Below are 15,524 nucleotides of genomic sequence, written 5' to 3' on the forward strand. Positions count from 1 at the left end.
CATAATCGAAGATAGACATGTAGAATGGCTCCAGACAGAGGAGGACAGAGAACTAAGACTAAAACAGAAATGACGAAAATCTCCAAGAAATAGCCAACTCAATGAGGAAATGCAACATAAGAATTATAGGTACCCAAGAAGGTGAAGAGAAGCAGAATGGAGCACAAAGCATGCTCAAAGAAATAAGAGCAGAGAAGTTCCCAAATCTAGGGAATGAGAGAGAAATGTGTGTGGAGGAAGCTTTCAGATCTCCTAGATTTATCAATGTAAAAAGACCTACTGCAAGGCATATAGTAGCAAAACTGGCAAAAATGAATGACAAAGAAAGAATACTCACGGCAGCAAGGCAGAAGAAAATGACCTACAAAGGAACCCCTATCAGACTTTCAGCAGACTTCTCTGCAGAAACCTTACAAGCTAGGAGAGAATGGAATGACATATTCAGAACTATAAAAGATAAAAATCTTCAGCCAAGAATACTCTATCCAGCAAAAATATCCTTCAGATGTGAGGCAGAAATTAAATCTTTCCCAAACAAAAGCTAAGGGACTTCGTAGCCCTGAGACCTCCCCCACAACACGAAATCCTCAAGAAGGCCCTCACACCTAACAAAAGGAAAAAAGTGAGAAAGGGGTGGCAAAACACAGAGGAAGGAGACAGATAGAATCAGAATAGGATAGCAAATACTCAACTATAGCATTAGGATAAAGGGAAGGAAAACACCAAAAAAAAGACAGTCTTGTCACTGTAACCACAAAGTCATAACACAAGTTGGAATAAGATATGAAAATAATAACTTAGGAGGAGAGGAGGAAAGGGACTGATTCAATTTAGGCTAAGGAAGTAAGAGGCCATCAGAAAATGGACTATGTTATGCACGACATTCTGAATACAAACTTCAGGGTAGCCACTAAACTGAAAAGCAGAACACAGACACAAAAAGTAAATACGGAAAAAAACTAAGAAACACAGCATAAGAAACTGCAGAAGCCAAATGGGTAGACCAAACCACACAGGACAAGAAACAAAGGAAATGCAGGAAAACCAGAAAACGAGTGACAGAATGACAACATTAGGCCCTCATACATCAATAATCACCCTCAACGTAAATGCAGTGAACTCTCCAATAAAAAGACACAGAAGGTCAAGATGGATTACAGAACAAGATCCAACAATTCGTTGTCTCCAGGAAACGCACCTCAGCTCCAATGACAAATACATGCTCAGAGTGAAGGGGTAGAAGACGATACTCCAAGCTAATGGCAAACAAAAGAAAGCAAGTGTCACAATACTTATATAAGACAAAGTAGATTTCAAGATAAGGCAGGTAAACAGAGACAAAGAGGGTCAGTATATAATGATCAAAGGGACGCTTTATCAAGAAACAATGCTTATAAATATCTATGCACCCAACACAGGAGCACCAAAGTTCATAAAGCAACTATTAACAAACCTAAAAGAAGAGATCAAAAATAACAGAATAATAGTAGGGGACCTCAACACCCCACTCACATCATTGGACAGATCATCCAGACAGATAATCAACAAGGAAACAGTGGAATTAAACGAAAAGCTAGAACAGTTAGACTTAATAGACATACATAGAACACTTCATCTAAAAACTGCAGAATACACATTCTTCTCAAGTGCTCATGGAACATTCCCAAGGATAGACCATATGTTGGGAAACAAAGCAAGCATCTATAAATTCAAAAAAATTGAAACAACAAGCATCTTCTCCGATCATAATGCTATAAAGCTAGAAATTACAAGAAAAAAGGTGAGAAAGGGACAAAGATGTGGAGACTAAGCAATATGCTACTGAAGAAGCAATGGATCATTGAAGAAATTAAAGAAGAAATAAAAAAATATCTGGATAAATGAAAATGATAACACGCCATACCAACTCATATGGGATACAGTAAAAGCTGTATTAAGAGGGAAATTCATCACAATACAGGCACACCTTAACAAACAAGAAAAATCCCAAAATAAGCAATCTCAAATTACACCTAACTGAATTAGAGAAAGAAGAACAAACGTAGCTCAAAGTCAGCAGGAGAGAAACAATAAAAATCACAGAAATAAATGCTATTGAAACAAAAAAGGCATAGAAAGGATCAATGAAACAAAGAGCTAGTTCTTTAAGAAGATAGATAAAATTGATAAGCCCCTAGCCAGACTTACAAAGAAAGGAAGAGAGAAAGCTCAAATAAACAAAATCAGAAATGAAAGAAGACAAGTAACAACAGACTCCACAGAAACACAATGGATTATAAGAGAATACTATGAAAAACTATATGCCAACAAAATGGATAACCTAGAGGAAATGGATAAACTGTTAGACTCTTACAATTTCCCAAAGCTAAGTCAAGAAAAAGCAGACAATCTGAAAAGACAAATCACAAGGAAAGAGATTGAAGCAGCAATCAAAAGCATCCTGAAGAATAAACTCCCAGGACCAGACACCTTTCCTGGGGAATTGTACCAAACTTTCAGAGAGGATTTAATACCTATCCTTTTCAAGCTATCCCAAAAAATTAGGGGGGATGGAACACTTCCTAACACATTCTACGAGGCCAACATCACTCTGATACCAAAGCCTGACAAGGACAACACAAAAAAGGAGAACTACAGGCCAATACTGCTGATGAACATAGATGAAAAAACTCTCAACAAAATTTTGGCAACTTGAATTCAGCAATACATCAAAAGGATCATATACAATGATCAAGTGGGATTCATAGCAGGGACACAGGGATGGTTCAACATCTGCAAATCAATCAACGTGATACACCACATCAACAAATTGAGGAATAAAAACCACACGATCATGTCAATAGATGCAGAGAAAGCATTTGACAAGATCCAACAGCCATTTATGATAAAAACTCAGAACCAAATGGGGATAGAAGGAAATTACCTCAACATAATAAAGGCCATATATGACAAACCCACAGCCAAAAACTGAGCACCATCCCTCTGAAAACAGGAACGAGACAAGGATGCCCTCTATCACCACTCTTATTCAACACAGTACTGGAGGTTTTGGCCAGAGCAATTAGGCAAGAGAAAGGAATAAAAGGAATCCAAATAGGGAGGGAAGAAGTGAAACTCTCGCTGTTTGCAGACAACATGATCTTATATAAAGAAAACCCAAAATAATCCTTTGGAAAACTTTTAGAAATAATCAACAACTACAGCAAAGTTGCAGGGTATAAAATCAACTTACATAAATCAGTAGCATTTCTATACTCTAATAACGAACTAACAGAAAAAGAACTCAAGAACACAATACCATTCACAATCCCAACAAAAAGAATAAAATACCTTGGGGTGAATTTAACTAAGGAAGTGAAAGACCTACACAACGAAAACTACAGGACTTTCCCGAAAAAAAATGGATGATGACTTTAAGAGATGGAAAGACATTCCACGCATATAGATTGGAAGAATAAACATAGTTGAAATGTCCATACTACCTAAAGCAATCTACAGATTCAACACAATCTCAATCAGAATCCCAATGACATTCTTTACAGAAACAGAACAAACAATCCTAAAATTCAAATGGGGCAACAAAAGATGCCAAATTGCTAAAGCAATCCTGAGAAAAAAGAACAAAGGTGGAGGCATCACAATCCTTGACTTCAAAACATACTACAAAGCTACACTAATCAAAACAGCATGGTACTGATACAAAAAAAGGTGCACAGATCAATGGAACAGAACTGAAAGCCCAGAAATAAAACCACACATCTTTGGACAGCTAATCTTTGACAAAAGAGCTGAGGGCATACAATGGAGAAAAGAAAGTCTTTTCAACAAATGGTGCTGGGAAAACTGGACAGCCACATGTAAAAGAATGAAAATTGACCATTCTTTTTCACCATTCACCAAAATAAACTCAAAATGGATCAAAGACCTAAAGCTGAGACCTGAAATCATAAGGCTTCTAGAAGAAAATGTAGGCAGTACACTCTTTGACATCACTATTAAAAGGATCTTTTCGGACACCATGTTTTCTCAGACAAGGGAAACATAGAAAGAATAAACAAATCGGACTTCATCAGACTAAAGAGCTTCTTCAACGCAAATGAAAACAAGACTGAAACAAAAAACCCACTAACTGGGAAGAAATATTTGCAAGTCATACATCCGACAAAGGGTTAATCTCCATAATATATAAAGAACTCACACAACTCAACAACAAAAAATCAAACAGCCCAATCAAACAATGGGCAGGAGACATGAACAGATATTTCTGCAAAGGAGATATACGTATGGCCAACAGGCACATGAAAAGATGCTCAACATCGCTGATCATCAGGGAAATGCAAATCAAAACTACAGTAAGATATAACCTTACACCCATTAGAATGACAAAAATAACTAAAACTAATAGTAACAAATGTTGGAGAGGTTGTGGAGAAAAAGAAACCCTCATACACTGCTGGTGGGAATGCAAACTGGTGCAGCCACTATGGAAAACAGCATGGAGATTCCTCAAAAAATTAAAAATACAACTACCATACAACCCAGCTATCCCACTAGGGGGATCTATCCAAAGAGCTTCAAGTCAGTAATTCCAAAAGTCCCATGCACCCCAATGTTCACTGCAGCATTATTCACAATAGCCAAGACATGGAAGCAACCTAAGTGCCCATCAACTGATGACTGGATAAAGAAGATGTGGTGTATATATACAATGGAATACTACTCAGCCATAAAAAAGAACAAAATCATCCCATTTGCAACAACATGGATGGAACTTGAGGGAATGAGGTTAAGTGAAATAAACCAGACAGAGAAGAACAATCTCTGTATGACTCCACTCATATGAGGAATTCAAAATGTAGACAAAGAGAACAGATTACTGGTTAGCAGGGAAAGGTGGGGTGGGGAGTGAACACAAAGGGTGAAGGGGTGCACCTACAACACAACTGACAAACAACAATATACAACTGGAATTTCACAATATTGTAACCTATCATTAACTCAACAAAAATTAAAAAAAAAAAAATGGTGAGGGTAAAGGACAGAAGTTTTTTCATGTTTTATGGGGCTGGCACAGTGGCACAGTGGTTAAGTTCACAAACTCCACATCGGTGGCCTGGGGTTCACATCCCACGCAAGGACGTACACACCAATCATCAAGCCATGCTGCGGCGGCACCCTACATACAAAATAGAGGAAGAATGACAAAGATGTTAGCTCAGGGACGATCTTCCTCAAGCAAAAAAGAAGCAGATTGGCAACAGATGTTAGCTCAGGATCAATCTTCCTCATTTAAAAAAAGTTTTTGCATGTTTTTATGTTGAATAAACATTAATATAAAAGAAAGCTTGATAGTGAAGAAATGGAAGCAAGAAATACAGAGCACCCCTTCAAAAAGTTTAGCAAGAGGTGGGGCTGGCCCCATGGCCAAGTGGTTAAGTTCATGCTCTCTGCTTTGGCGGTACAGGGTTTCGCCGGTTTGAATCTTGGACACGGACATGGCACCGCTCGTCAAACCATGCTGAGGTAGCATCCCCCATGCCACAACTAGAAGGACCCACAACTAAAAATACACAACTATGTATCAAAGGGCTTTGGGAGAAAAAGGAAAAATTTTTAAAATCTTAAAAAAAAAAAAAGTTTAGCAAGAGGGAACTAATTCAGTAGCTAAAATGTTCAATAAAGCCAACGGAAAGATATTTTAAGGTACAAGAGACAAGTTCAAACTTGAATGCAGAAAGGAGAAAACTAACATTGTTGAAGGGAATAAATTAGGTCTAAGTACCACCAAGTCCAACAGAAGTTAAAAGCAGTGGGATGGCAAGCACGGGAGGAAGGGGCTGGATCTGGAACAGAGACATCTCCCTCTCACAGGAAAGGAACAGACAAGCCTGAGTAAGACAGACCAGTTGAGGTAAAGCAGAAGAGAGATGGAAGTCAAGTTAGTTTTTCTTTGAAGGAAGAACAAGGGTAACAGAGTAAGGATGAGGAGAAGGAAATGGAGGCTATGTAAAGGAAATCAGGAAGTTTAAAGAAGGGTCACATAAGAAATGACATGGGCTACAAAGATACAGCCAGCATCCAGCTCGAAACTTAGGATAAGAATCAATGAACCAGAAACACATAATTCTACTAATTTCTTTTAGTAAAGCTCACTGTTACCATAATAATTTGAAAACATTTCTCAAAAAAATACAAATGCACTCTAAGTACATTAGTAAGATAAAAAATTGAAAACATAAAGGTAAAATATTTTCATTATTTAACAATTACATACCATTATCAGGAATCGGTTCCATGTCCCATGGGCTAAGTTTTTCAATTTCAGTATTGTCCCACCTGTTAAAACCAAAAAAAAGAAAAAAAAAAAAGTCTGGTTAGGCTTTCATCAAGACAAGTGGTGGCTAATAACTAGATATCCACTACAACAGTAAACGAAATGTGAAAATTAACCTCATTGTTGCAATGAAAGTTTAAATATTAACAGTAAAATATTTTTAGAAGGCTACACTATAGGAAAGAAGTGTAAACCTGTAATGGTGGGTTCAAGGACAAAACCAGAAATACTGCATGGCCTACAGCCAGAGTAAGTGAAGAAAAACTCAAAGACAGTGTGAAGGCCTTGAATGCCATGCTTCAGAACGTGGACTTCATTCCACAGCCAATGGAAATAAAGCAGGAAAAAAAAAAAAATCTGTGCTGTATCTCCCCAATCCCCTCACCCTTACATAGTTGTATATCTTAGTTGCAGGTCCTTCTAGTTGTGGGATGTGGGACGCCGCCTCAACGTGGCCTGACGAGCGGTGCCATGTCCGCACCCAGGATCTGAACCCTGGGCTGCCACAGCAGAGCACGCGAACTTAACCACTCGGCCAAGGAGCGAGCCCCAGCACAGATTTTTTTGAACAAGGGAAACTATGTAATATACGCTCCTGAAAAATGATGCACTCTTAGGTTGAGGAAACAGGTGGCTACAGAAATGGTCCCAGGCAAATTAGCAGAACCTGCTCCAAGGGGGGCACTAGTGAAAAGCAAATAACAGGGGCATGCTAGAGAGACACTGCAGAGGTGAAACTGACATGACTTAATGACAAAGTAAATAGTCATTTTTTAACCTGAAACATATTAGTTATTCATTCAATATGCCACAATGAACAAACGTTTGTAGATGATTTATTTTCATCTGCATACAGACCTAACAATGTAACACTGGAAATGACTATCAGGGTACTGTCGCTGATAAGGCTCTTGACTTAGCACCGTTCCAAACCACCAAGCATCATCAATGATAGAACGGAACCTGTCACCTATGAGAGAGATGACGGAGTCTAAGACATTAATTTGCTAACATTAACATTTTTAATTTATAAAAACCGTATGATACAGATAAAAACAGAAATCAAAGTATATTTTTATCTTGAAATTAGCCATCCTTCCCCACTTCCCAGAATCTTCAGTGATAAAATAGATGTAAAAAAAGATACGTTACACTCAGCAATTTATTGTAGAGTATATAACCATATCACATATAGATTAAAAGGGTTTATGACTAGGTTCCGTTGCTTAGTGAATGCAAACACCCACTCCAAAATAAGTTATACCACATTTTACAACATGAAACAAGAACAAAGTTTAACAAAACTCAAAAGCCTTTTACAATAATGTATACTATCAATAAATACTTGTTTAATAATTAAATATACACTTATGAAATATAACATTTCCTAAGGAATAACACAAATTATAAAAGTAACTATGATTAGAATTTAACCCATGATTATTCTAAAGTTGTTCCTATATAAATATCTCCACATAAACAGTGCTCTAATTCTTAAGATCTCATAATGAAAATCAGGTCTAAATGTACCCTCAAAAATGCTTATTTATTATTTAAAAGAATTAAACATCTACGTATTCCATCATCTTGGCATAAGAGAAACGCAAGCAATATGATCTTAGGAGGGCTCCTATACAAACCAAAATAACTAAAACTAATATTTCAACTGAGTTCAGTGATTTTAGATTATACACATTTCTATGTATTCTACAACAATAACACTTCTAGAGAAATGAACTGCATTTGATCTTTTACATATATTACAAAAGAAACAGAGTGCCATAAGAACCCTCTCTCTTCTTTCCCATCCATCCCACTGTTTTCAAAACAAAATCAATAAGGAAAAAAAAAAGTCACTTATCCAGCATTAAGAATTCTTTGGTAGATTAACAATTCCTTCTTCAAGGAAAGTTTTACCGAAACAATATTTCGCCCCTAAGAATGAGAATATTTACATAACAAAATACCACAAATAGTCTTCATTAATAAAGTATGCTTACAGTGAATTCTCCACAAAACTGAAAAAACAATAGCAATATCAGAACTATCAGAGCTACATGTTTGAAGGTTCTTAACATATTTTCAAATTCATGTAAACAAGACTTTTGTATACACTTTCCTTAAAAATCACTAGAAACCCATAAGCCCCTCATCCCGATACCCATCTCTCTACCATTGATAAGATTCTACTTTCAATAGTATTTCATTAATACAGATATCCTAAAACAACACTTCAACTGCAGAAAGAAATCTAAGTTCATTTTTTTCATGAAAAGCATATACTAAAACTTTGATATAATACCATGTTTTCTGTCATGTAAACAACCTAATTTAGCACAAATGTCAATTACAATATTTTTTACAATATTCTTGTAATAATAATAAATCCAGCAGCTTCAATTTGAGAAGCCTAATATAAAAACATATGGTTATAAGAGAGTCAGTTCTCTGATAACAAGAACTCACTTTATATTGTTTTTCTTCCCTATTCATATAATACTAGAAGATACTTTCAGTTTAGACAAAAGTTTCTTCAGTGTAAAACTAAGACTTTAAATTAAAAGGAGCCCTAAAAAACTACTTTTCTCATGGTAAACTGGCCCTCCTATTACATTAAGAATTTTCAAATAAACCTATTTTGACTATTCAAGAGTAGGATAAACACCTGCTGCGTAAAGTTCTCAACATAGTAAAAATAGAAACAAGAAACTTCCTCTAACAGCACTGCTCAAACTTTAGGAAAATAAGTAAGATTTTATGGAGGAGCAAAAATGAATTAATTAGTAAAGAAGATCTGGTACAAAAATTTATCTACCACAAAATAAAACAAAAACTACTAAAATACAAGAGGCAACTGGGAATCCCTCTTTAGAGTTTCGCTGTACAGATTTAAGTTTAAAAAAAATTCTGTATGAACCTGTTGGCAGAACAAAATGAGAGCTTCTAACTTACAGATCATGGGGGTTGAAAAAACATAACAGACGGGAAACTTTAAAGTTCTTTGAGTCTTGACTACATGACTTGTTAACTCCCACATATTCCAGCTGTCTCATCTTTATTTTTTTGTGGCTAAATGTTTTTCTTCAAGAAAACTTTCCTTTACCTCTGGTCCCAAAATAACCTTGATTACTTGTGAGAACACTAACTTTAAAAAGAGTCAACTAAGAGCAACCACACTTTCTGACAATCTTTTGTTTCCAACAGAGATGGCTCAGGGAATTTATCTAAAATTTACCTATGTGTAGCACCTGTAGAAAAAGGCAGCAGTAACCAGGAAAATTAATGAGGGCTTAACATCATTTATGAATGTGTGCAAGAGATGACACAGCCTGAGTAAAACTTAATATTTCTAATAAAAGATAAAAGCCAAATAAGCTATCCTAAGTGACTAAAGTCAAACTCAACACATGAGCTCCCCAGATAGCATTACATACTGACAAGCAATATATGACACTTTTCATATATTTTTATATAGTGAGTAATCTATGAAGCAGATGCTACAGTTGCTAACTGACACAATGTCGTCTTGAGATTAGTGCTCTACACAAGTCCAAGCAAGGGAGCCCAGCAGCCCACCTTACATGGGCACCATGAACACAACATTCAAGTGAGTTAGTGCCTACATTGAAGTGATTTTATTTTTTCTGTCCGCGATACATTTCATGGTTATAAAGCATAAGCGTTACATAATTTTATTTTTTTTAAAGGAATGGTTTCCTCAAGTCAACCTGTTTAAGTTTGGGTTGATATGACAGCAAAGGTAAAATATTCTGGTATGCCAGAATATCACCAGTGTGAAACCTGCATTATTTTTCAACTTCCTGATTATTTTACATCATAGGATAATTTTGTGAATTCCACCAGTGTCACATTAAAGATAATGAGAGATAATGCAGTGTGGGGAAGTCTGAAGGAAATAAAAGGTCTACTCTAGCCTATAGTCAATGACTAAGAAAGAATCCTTTCTGAATGTCACATACCCTAAGAACAGAAGAAATGTTGCTTGGCTAAAAAGTCTAAGGAGCAGTAAGTACCAAGCCCTAAGCAAAACATACTTATCACTCACTTATATGTCTTTCCAGAATTTACATGTTTGCATTCACCATAATAAGCAGCACCACAACCAAAAACTTAGACCAATAAAATGAGAGATTAATTTTTCTTTTTTTTTTGAGGAAGATTAGCCCTGAGCTAACTGCCACCAGTAGTACTCTTTTTGCTGAGGAAGACTGGCCCTGAGCTCACATCCGTGCCCATCTTCCTCTACTTTATATGTGGGATGCCTACCACAGCATGGCTGGCGAAGCAGTGCCATGTCCACACCTGGGATCCGAACCTGGGAACCCCGGGCCACCAGAGAGGAACATGAGCACTTAACCTCTGCGCCACTGGGCCAGCCCCAAAAGATTAATTTCTAAGGGTACATAAAACTCAATAAAAACAGACTTACAAGACTGCCAATTCCTCTGTCTTGCTTCATCGTAAAATTGACGCAATACAAGAAAGTCAATAACATCTGGCATGTCATGATATCTAAACAAAAATAAAAGATGATTAAATTACTTGTGAAGCCAGTTATAGTCCAGAGCAACACTGTCCAAAAGAGAAACAATGGGAGGTGCATACACTAATTTTTAATTTTTGACTAGCCTTATTAAAAAAAAGTAAAATGAAACCACTGAAATTTAATAATGTATTTTATTTAACTCAATATATCCTAAAACTGTTGAAAATAACCAATACAAAATAATGAGATATTTTACATTCCTTTTCTTCATACCAAGTCTTCAAAATCCAGTGTGTACAATTCTATCAAACTCAATTCGAAGCAGCCACACTTCAAGTGCTCAACAGCCACTAGTGGCTAATAGCTACCATACTGGACAGGTTTAGCAAATTATTTATTCTCAATTTTCTCAAAACAAAAGTAAAAGCAATTTCGCCTACGGACAGAATTCTTCACTCATTTAAGTGGCATGGAAAAGTGGATAAAACATGTTAACACTTAATTGTTGCTGTAGCACCCCTATTTTTACTTCTAATAGGTTCCCATCTATCAGAACTTCAGCCAACATCTTAGGCTGTCCACAACGTTTTACTATCTACCCTGCAGCTAAATGGAAAAGGCATGCTAATCAGCCAGAGGGAAAAATCTAAATTTCAATAATTCCATGAAAACAATAACACATACCTAATAGAGAAAGATTTGTCGGTAAGTTTTCCAGTTGCGGGATCTATAAATGCTAGTTTGAGGCAACAGAGTGTAGGGGGCCCAACTTCGTATCGTATTCCAACTATTTTGACCAATTCTTGATCCTTTAACAGACATTTTTAAAAGAATATATGTTTAAAATAGTTAAAGCAATTCCTCAAGAATGTAATTCTCACATATTGCTAAATTAAGTCATCACATCAAACCGACAGGTTTAATTGACCATTAATTACAATCATTTTTAAGTTAATTTTCACATTTTTTTGAAGATAGACATTACTACTATTTCTAATATAAGAAATATACTCACATAAGAAAATATACCACAAAAGTATAAAAAGGAACACACAAATCACCAATCAGCTCAGTATCTAAAGACAACCACTGTTGGACAGTTTGAATTTCCTTCTGGCTTTCTTCTCTTCCTAGAGACATATTTTCATTTACATAATTTTGTATTATGCAGATCAAAATGTGTAAGCATTTAATTTATTAAATATTCTTCAAAATCCTGATATTAAAATTTCTACCTAAAACATTTCGATAAATACTTGAGGATCTACCACGTGCCATGACCTATGCCAGGCAGTGGGGATAGGACAGTGAACAGGAGAAAGTCCCTATCATATTGGAGTACCCATCAATAGATGTGCCATAATTAGCCTTCCCCCAGTATCTGTTTCCCTAATACTAGGAATACAAGAAATCATCCATCCATTTATTCATTGCACAAATATGACTGTTATAATGGACCAAAGTGCTAACTACAGTTGATTTTCATTATTCACAGTAGTTATGTTGTACAGAGTCAACTCGAACACTGAATTAGTGAATACTTAACCATTGCTCCTAGAGGAAATACAGGGTTAGGTTGCTACAGGCCTCTGGTCACAACAATGCAGTCACCCAATCAATAGATAATCTTACGTTTATATAATCTTATGTGTTTCTGTTTAAAGATACTTCATTTAACATATGTTATTAACACTGAATTCACAGGCAAAAGTACTACAACTCATGCCCAAACAAAGCGTATCTAAAACACATATTTCCTCCAAAGGTACATCACCACTTTCTTATGCTTAGGAACATAAGAAAGCATTTTAGCACTACATTTGGGGGCCATTTTAAAATACCTAAGTCACTAAAAAAGCACAAAATTGCGAAAAATTTTTAATGTGGCATTAAACAGACCACAGAAGGAAGACTTAATTACAATGAGAGCCTTCAAAACAGAAGGTATCAACCTTGGTCAACCTCAGCTGAGAACATGCTGGTCACACAAATCAAATTTTTTGCAACTTTGTGCATGTCTGCAAGTGACCAGAAAAGCACCCTGAGTATTGATTTCGGGGTTACAAATAACATACAGCAAGTAGGCAAATTCACAAATGTGGAATCAGTGAATAATGAGGATCAACTCTACTTAGGTACACAGTAATAAATGAATTTATTTATGAGACACAAATAAATCCAAACATATCTAAAGCCAAATTCATAGAAATACAGCTACTAAGTTGAATGAGTGTTAAAACTTTGTTAAAAGTTTTTTTCATCTTCCAAGAGTTATTAAAAGTATCAAAAACATTTAAATATATAAAGAAAAAAATAATCAGCTGTGATGCAATTCCACACATAATCACAAGGACACCTTGATGTATTTATTTTCATTAACTACATATCTTTAAATTTTTACTATCATAAACACAAAGAGCATCTCACATCACATTTTCCTCTTAGTAATACATTGTGAAAATTTAACCATCATTCATTCAACAAATATGTTGAAAGCCTCAATTACATGGTGGGCTCTACAGAGTAGTCAATTGTGTGAATGTACCATGGTTTGATTTATTCAATATTGTAGGAAATTGTGGATTTTTTCCAATTTTTTGTTTTTATAAACAGTGACTAAGAATTGCCTTGCACATAGATTTACATGTATTTCTGGTTGTTTCCTAAATTACCAGAAGTAAGATCACTGATTTAAAAAGTCTAAATATTTTTGGTTTCAATTCTAATTGCCAAGATATCCTCTAGAAAGCTTGGACTGTTTCATGTACCCTATCACACCAATCCAAACCACTGTTAACAAAGCAAAACCATTGTTAATCGCTAAATATAAAAAAACATAAACGTAAAAGAAAAATTACAAAATTGGTTAAATACAGGAGAGCTAAAATGTTTTTGTGTTTTGTTTTTTGTTTGGAGAAGAAGACTGTCGCTGAGCTAACATCTGTGCCATCTTCCTCTATTTTGTATGTGGGACACTGCCACAGCATGGCTTGATGAGCAGTGTGTAGGTCTGTGCCCTGGATCCAAACCCACAAACCCCAGGGCCACTGAAGGAGAGCATGCAAACTTGACTACTACACCACCAGGCCAGCCCTTCAAGTTTTTTCCTTATTTTATTATGCATGTGAGGCTGACCTTTTTTCCAACTTATATTTCTTCTTTTGAAAACTTGCACTTCTTTTGAAAATCTGTCCTGGGTATACTTATTTTAAGATTAACAATATATATTACAAAGCTGCCTTCCTGAGGGACTCTAACACACTTAAAGGTGTACACACCAATCAGCAATACACAAAGACTGCCCACTGACAAAGAGAAGTCTTCCTACTGCATCTTAGAGCTTAGCAGTTAAGAGCAGAAATGTTTTAAGTAGAAAATTAAAGGAAAGACAGTAATGAAATACGCCTTCAGTAGTTTAATGGCTTTATAAATAATTTAACAATATATGTGCTAAATATTTAATGATTTAATAATTCCATCATCTTACCCTGAGATCCATTTTTCTCCAAGGCTCCTTGTTAGGGTTCAGTTCATAAATGTTATTTCTTCTGACAGCCTCAATATAAGCTTCATGACCCTGACGAAAATATATTACCTACAGAAGGGAAGTACACGTTTAAAAATAAATAAAAATCTAAGAGTAATATAAATTTTGTTTTATGGTCCATATTTGTGCTTTTAAATTTTATTACTCTCACCTCATCACCCATTTGAGGAACAAAAGGAGACCTTCGAAGTGTGGTATCAGTTATCCAAACTGGAGGATGAAATTCATATAAATGTTCCATATTTGCAAGCTCTCCTGGAGTCACCCTCCTCAAGTTCTGCCAAGCAGAAAAAACAAAGTTTAGAAGAAGACAAAGGGGCAGCATGTACTATTTGACTGAAAAACAAAAGAACCCTCACCATTCAGAATGACTATTTATTGGCATTAGTTCTTAGACAGCATACATATTTGGTTCCTTAAGATACACAGGAATATATCACTTATTTGCATTGTACATCTACCTAGCACTCTCCTAGCATCTCCTGAATTTCTATAGATTCTTTATAACACTTTACATCCTATGGAAGGGGACTAACTTCCAACCTAAATCCTCTTCAGTACACAGCCTGGCCTGCTGGGACTCCTCTGAATTTCACCAGAGTAACGATCACACGGAGTCTCCTCTTGATTTGACATATTAAGACTGGTGATTTTAAAACATGACCATAAATTCTTTAATACTCCTCCTCTTGTTTTCAAAAGGTGGAGCCCAAGTCTCCTCCGCTTGAGTATGAGCTCAACTTGCTCATACTCAAGCGGAATAAAGCAGATAGGACAACGTGCAACTTCTAAACCTGGGTCACAAACAGCATCAGGGCTTTGCCCTTGCTTACACTTTTGGACTTGCTCTTGGGGAAAGTCATCTACCATGTCAGAAAGATACTCAAGCAGCCCTATGGAGAGGCCCAGTGATGAGGAACTGAGGCCACCAGCCAACTGCCATATGAATAAGTTTCAAAGAAGATCATCCAGCCCCATTCAAGCCTTCACACAACTTCAACCCCAGCGAACATGAAGACTGCAACCTTATAAGCCGAAAATCACCTAGCTAGTCAGCTCCCAAATTCCTGATCCATCAAACATGGAAAAATACTGTTTCTGTTTTAAGCAGCTAAGTTTAGGGTGATGTGTTACAC

The 15,524-nt window shown here is 36.1% G+C and overlaps 1 protein-coding gene across 1 annotated transcript in view; it reads right to left on the minus strand.

Annotated features, from left to right (window-relative positions):
* BRWD1 (bromodomain and WD repeat domain containing 1) overlaps window positions 1-15,524 on the minus strand; it is a 136,825-nt gene that overhangs the window by 34,913 nt on the left and 86,388 nt on the right. The window contains exons 24-29 of the mRNA XM_070597488.1: window positions 14,540-14,665; window positions 14,329-14,436; window positions 11,526-11,650; window positions 10,785-10,867; window positions 7,193-7,304; window positions 6,275-6,336 (exon numbers count right to left, since the gene is read on the minus strand). Of these exons, the coding sequence (XP_070453589.1) occupies window positions 6,275-6,336; window positions 7,193-7,304; window positions 10,785-10,867; window positions 11,526-11,650; window positions 14,329-14,436; window positions 14,540-14,665 (616 nt within the window). The remainder of the gene's footprint in view (window positions 1-6,274; window positions 6,337-7,192; window positions 7,305-10,784; window positions 10,868-11,525; window positions 11,651-14,328; window positions 14,437-14,539; window positions 14,666-15,524) is intronic.

The sequence above is a fragment of the Equus przewalskii genome, chromosome 27 (assembly GCF_037783145.1).
Source record: "Equus przewalskii isolate Varuska chromosome 27, EquPr2, whole genome shotgun sequence".
Lineage (NCBI taxonomy): Eukaryota > Metazoa > Chordata > Mammalia > Perissodactyla > Equidae > Equus > Equus przewalskii.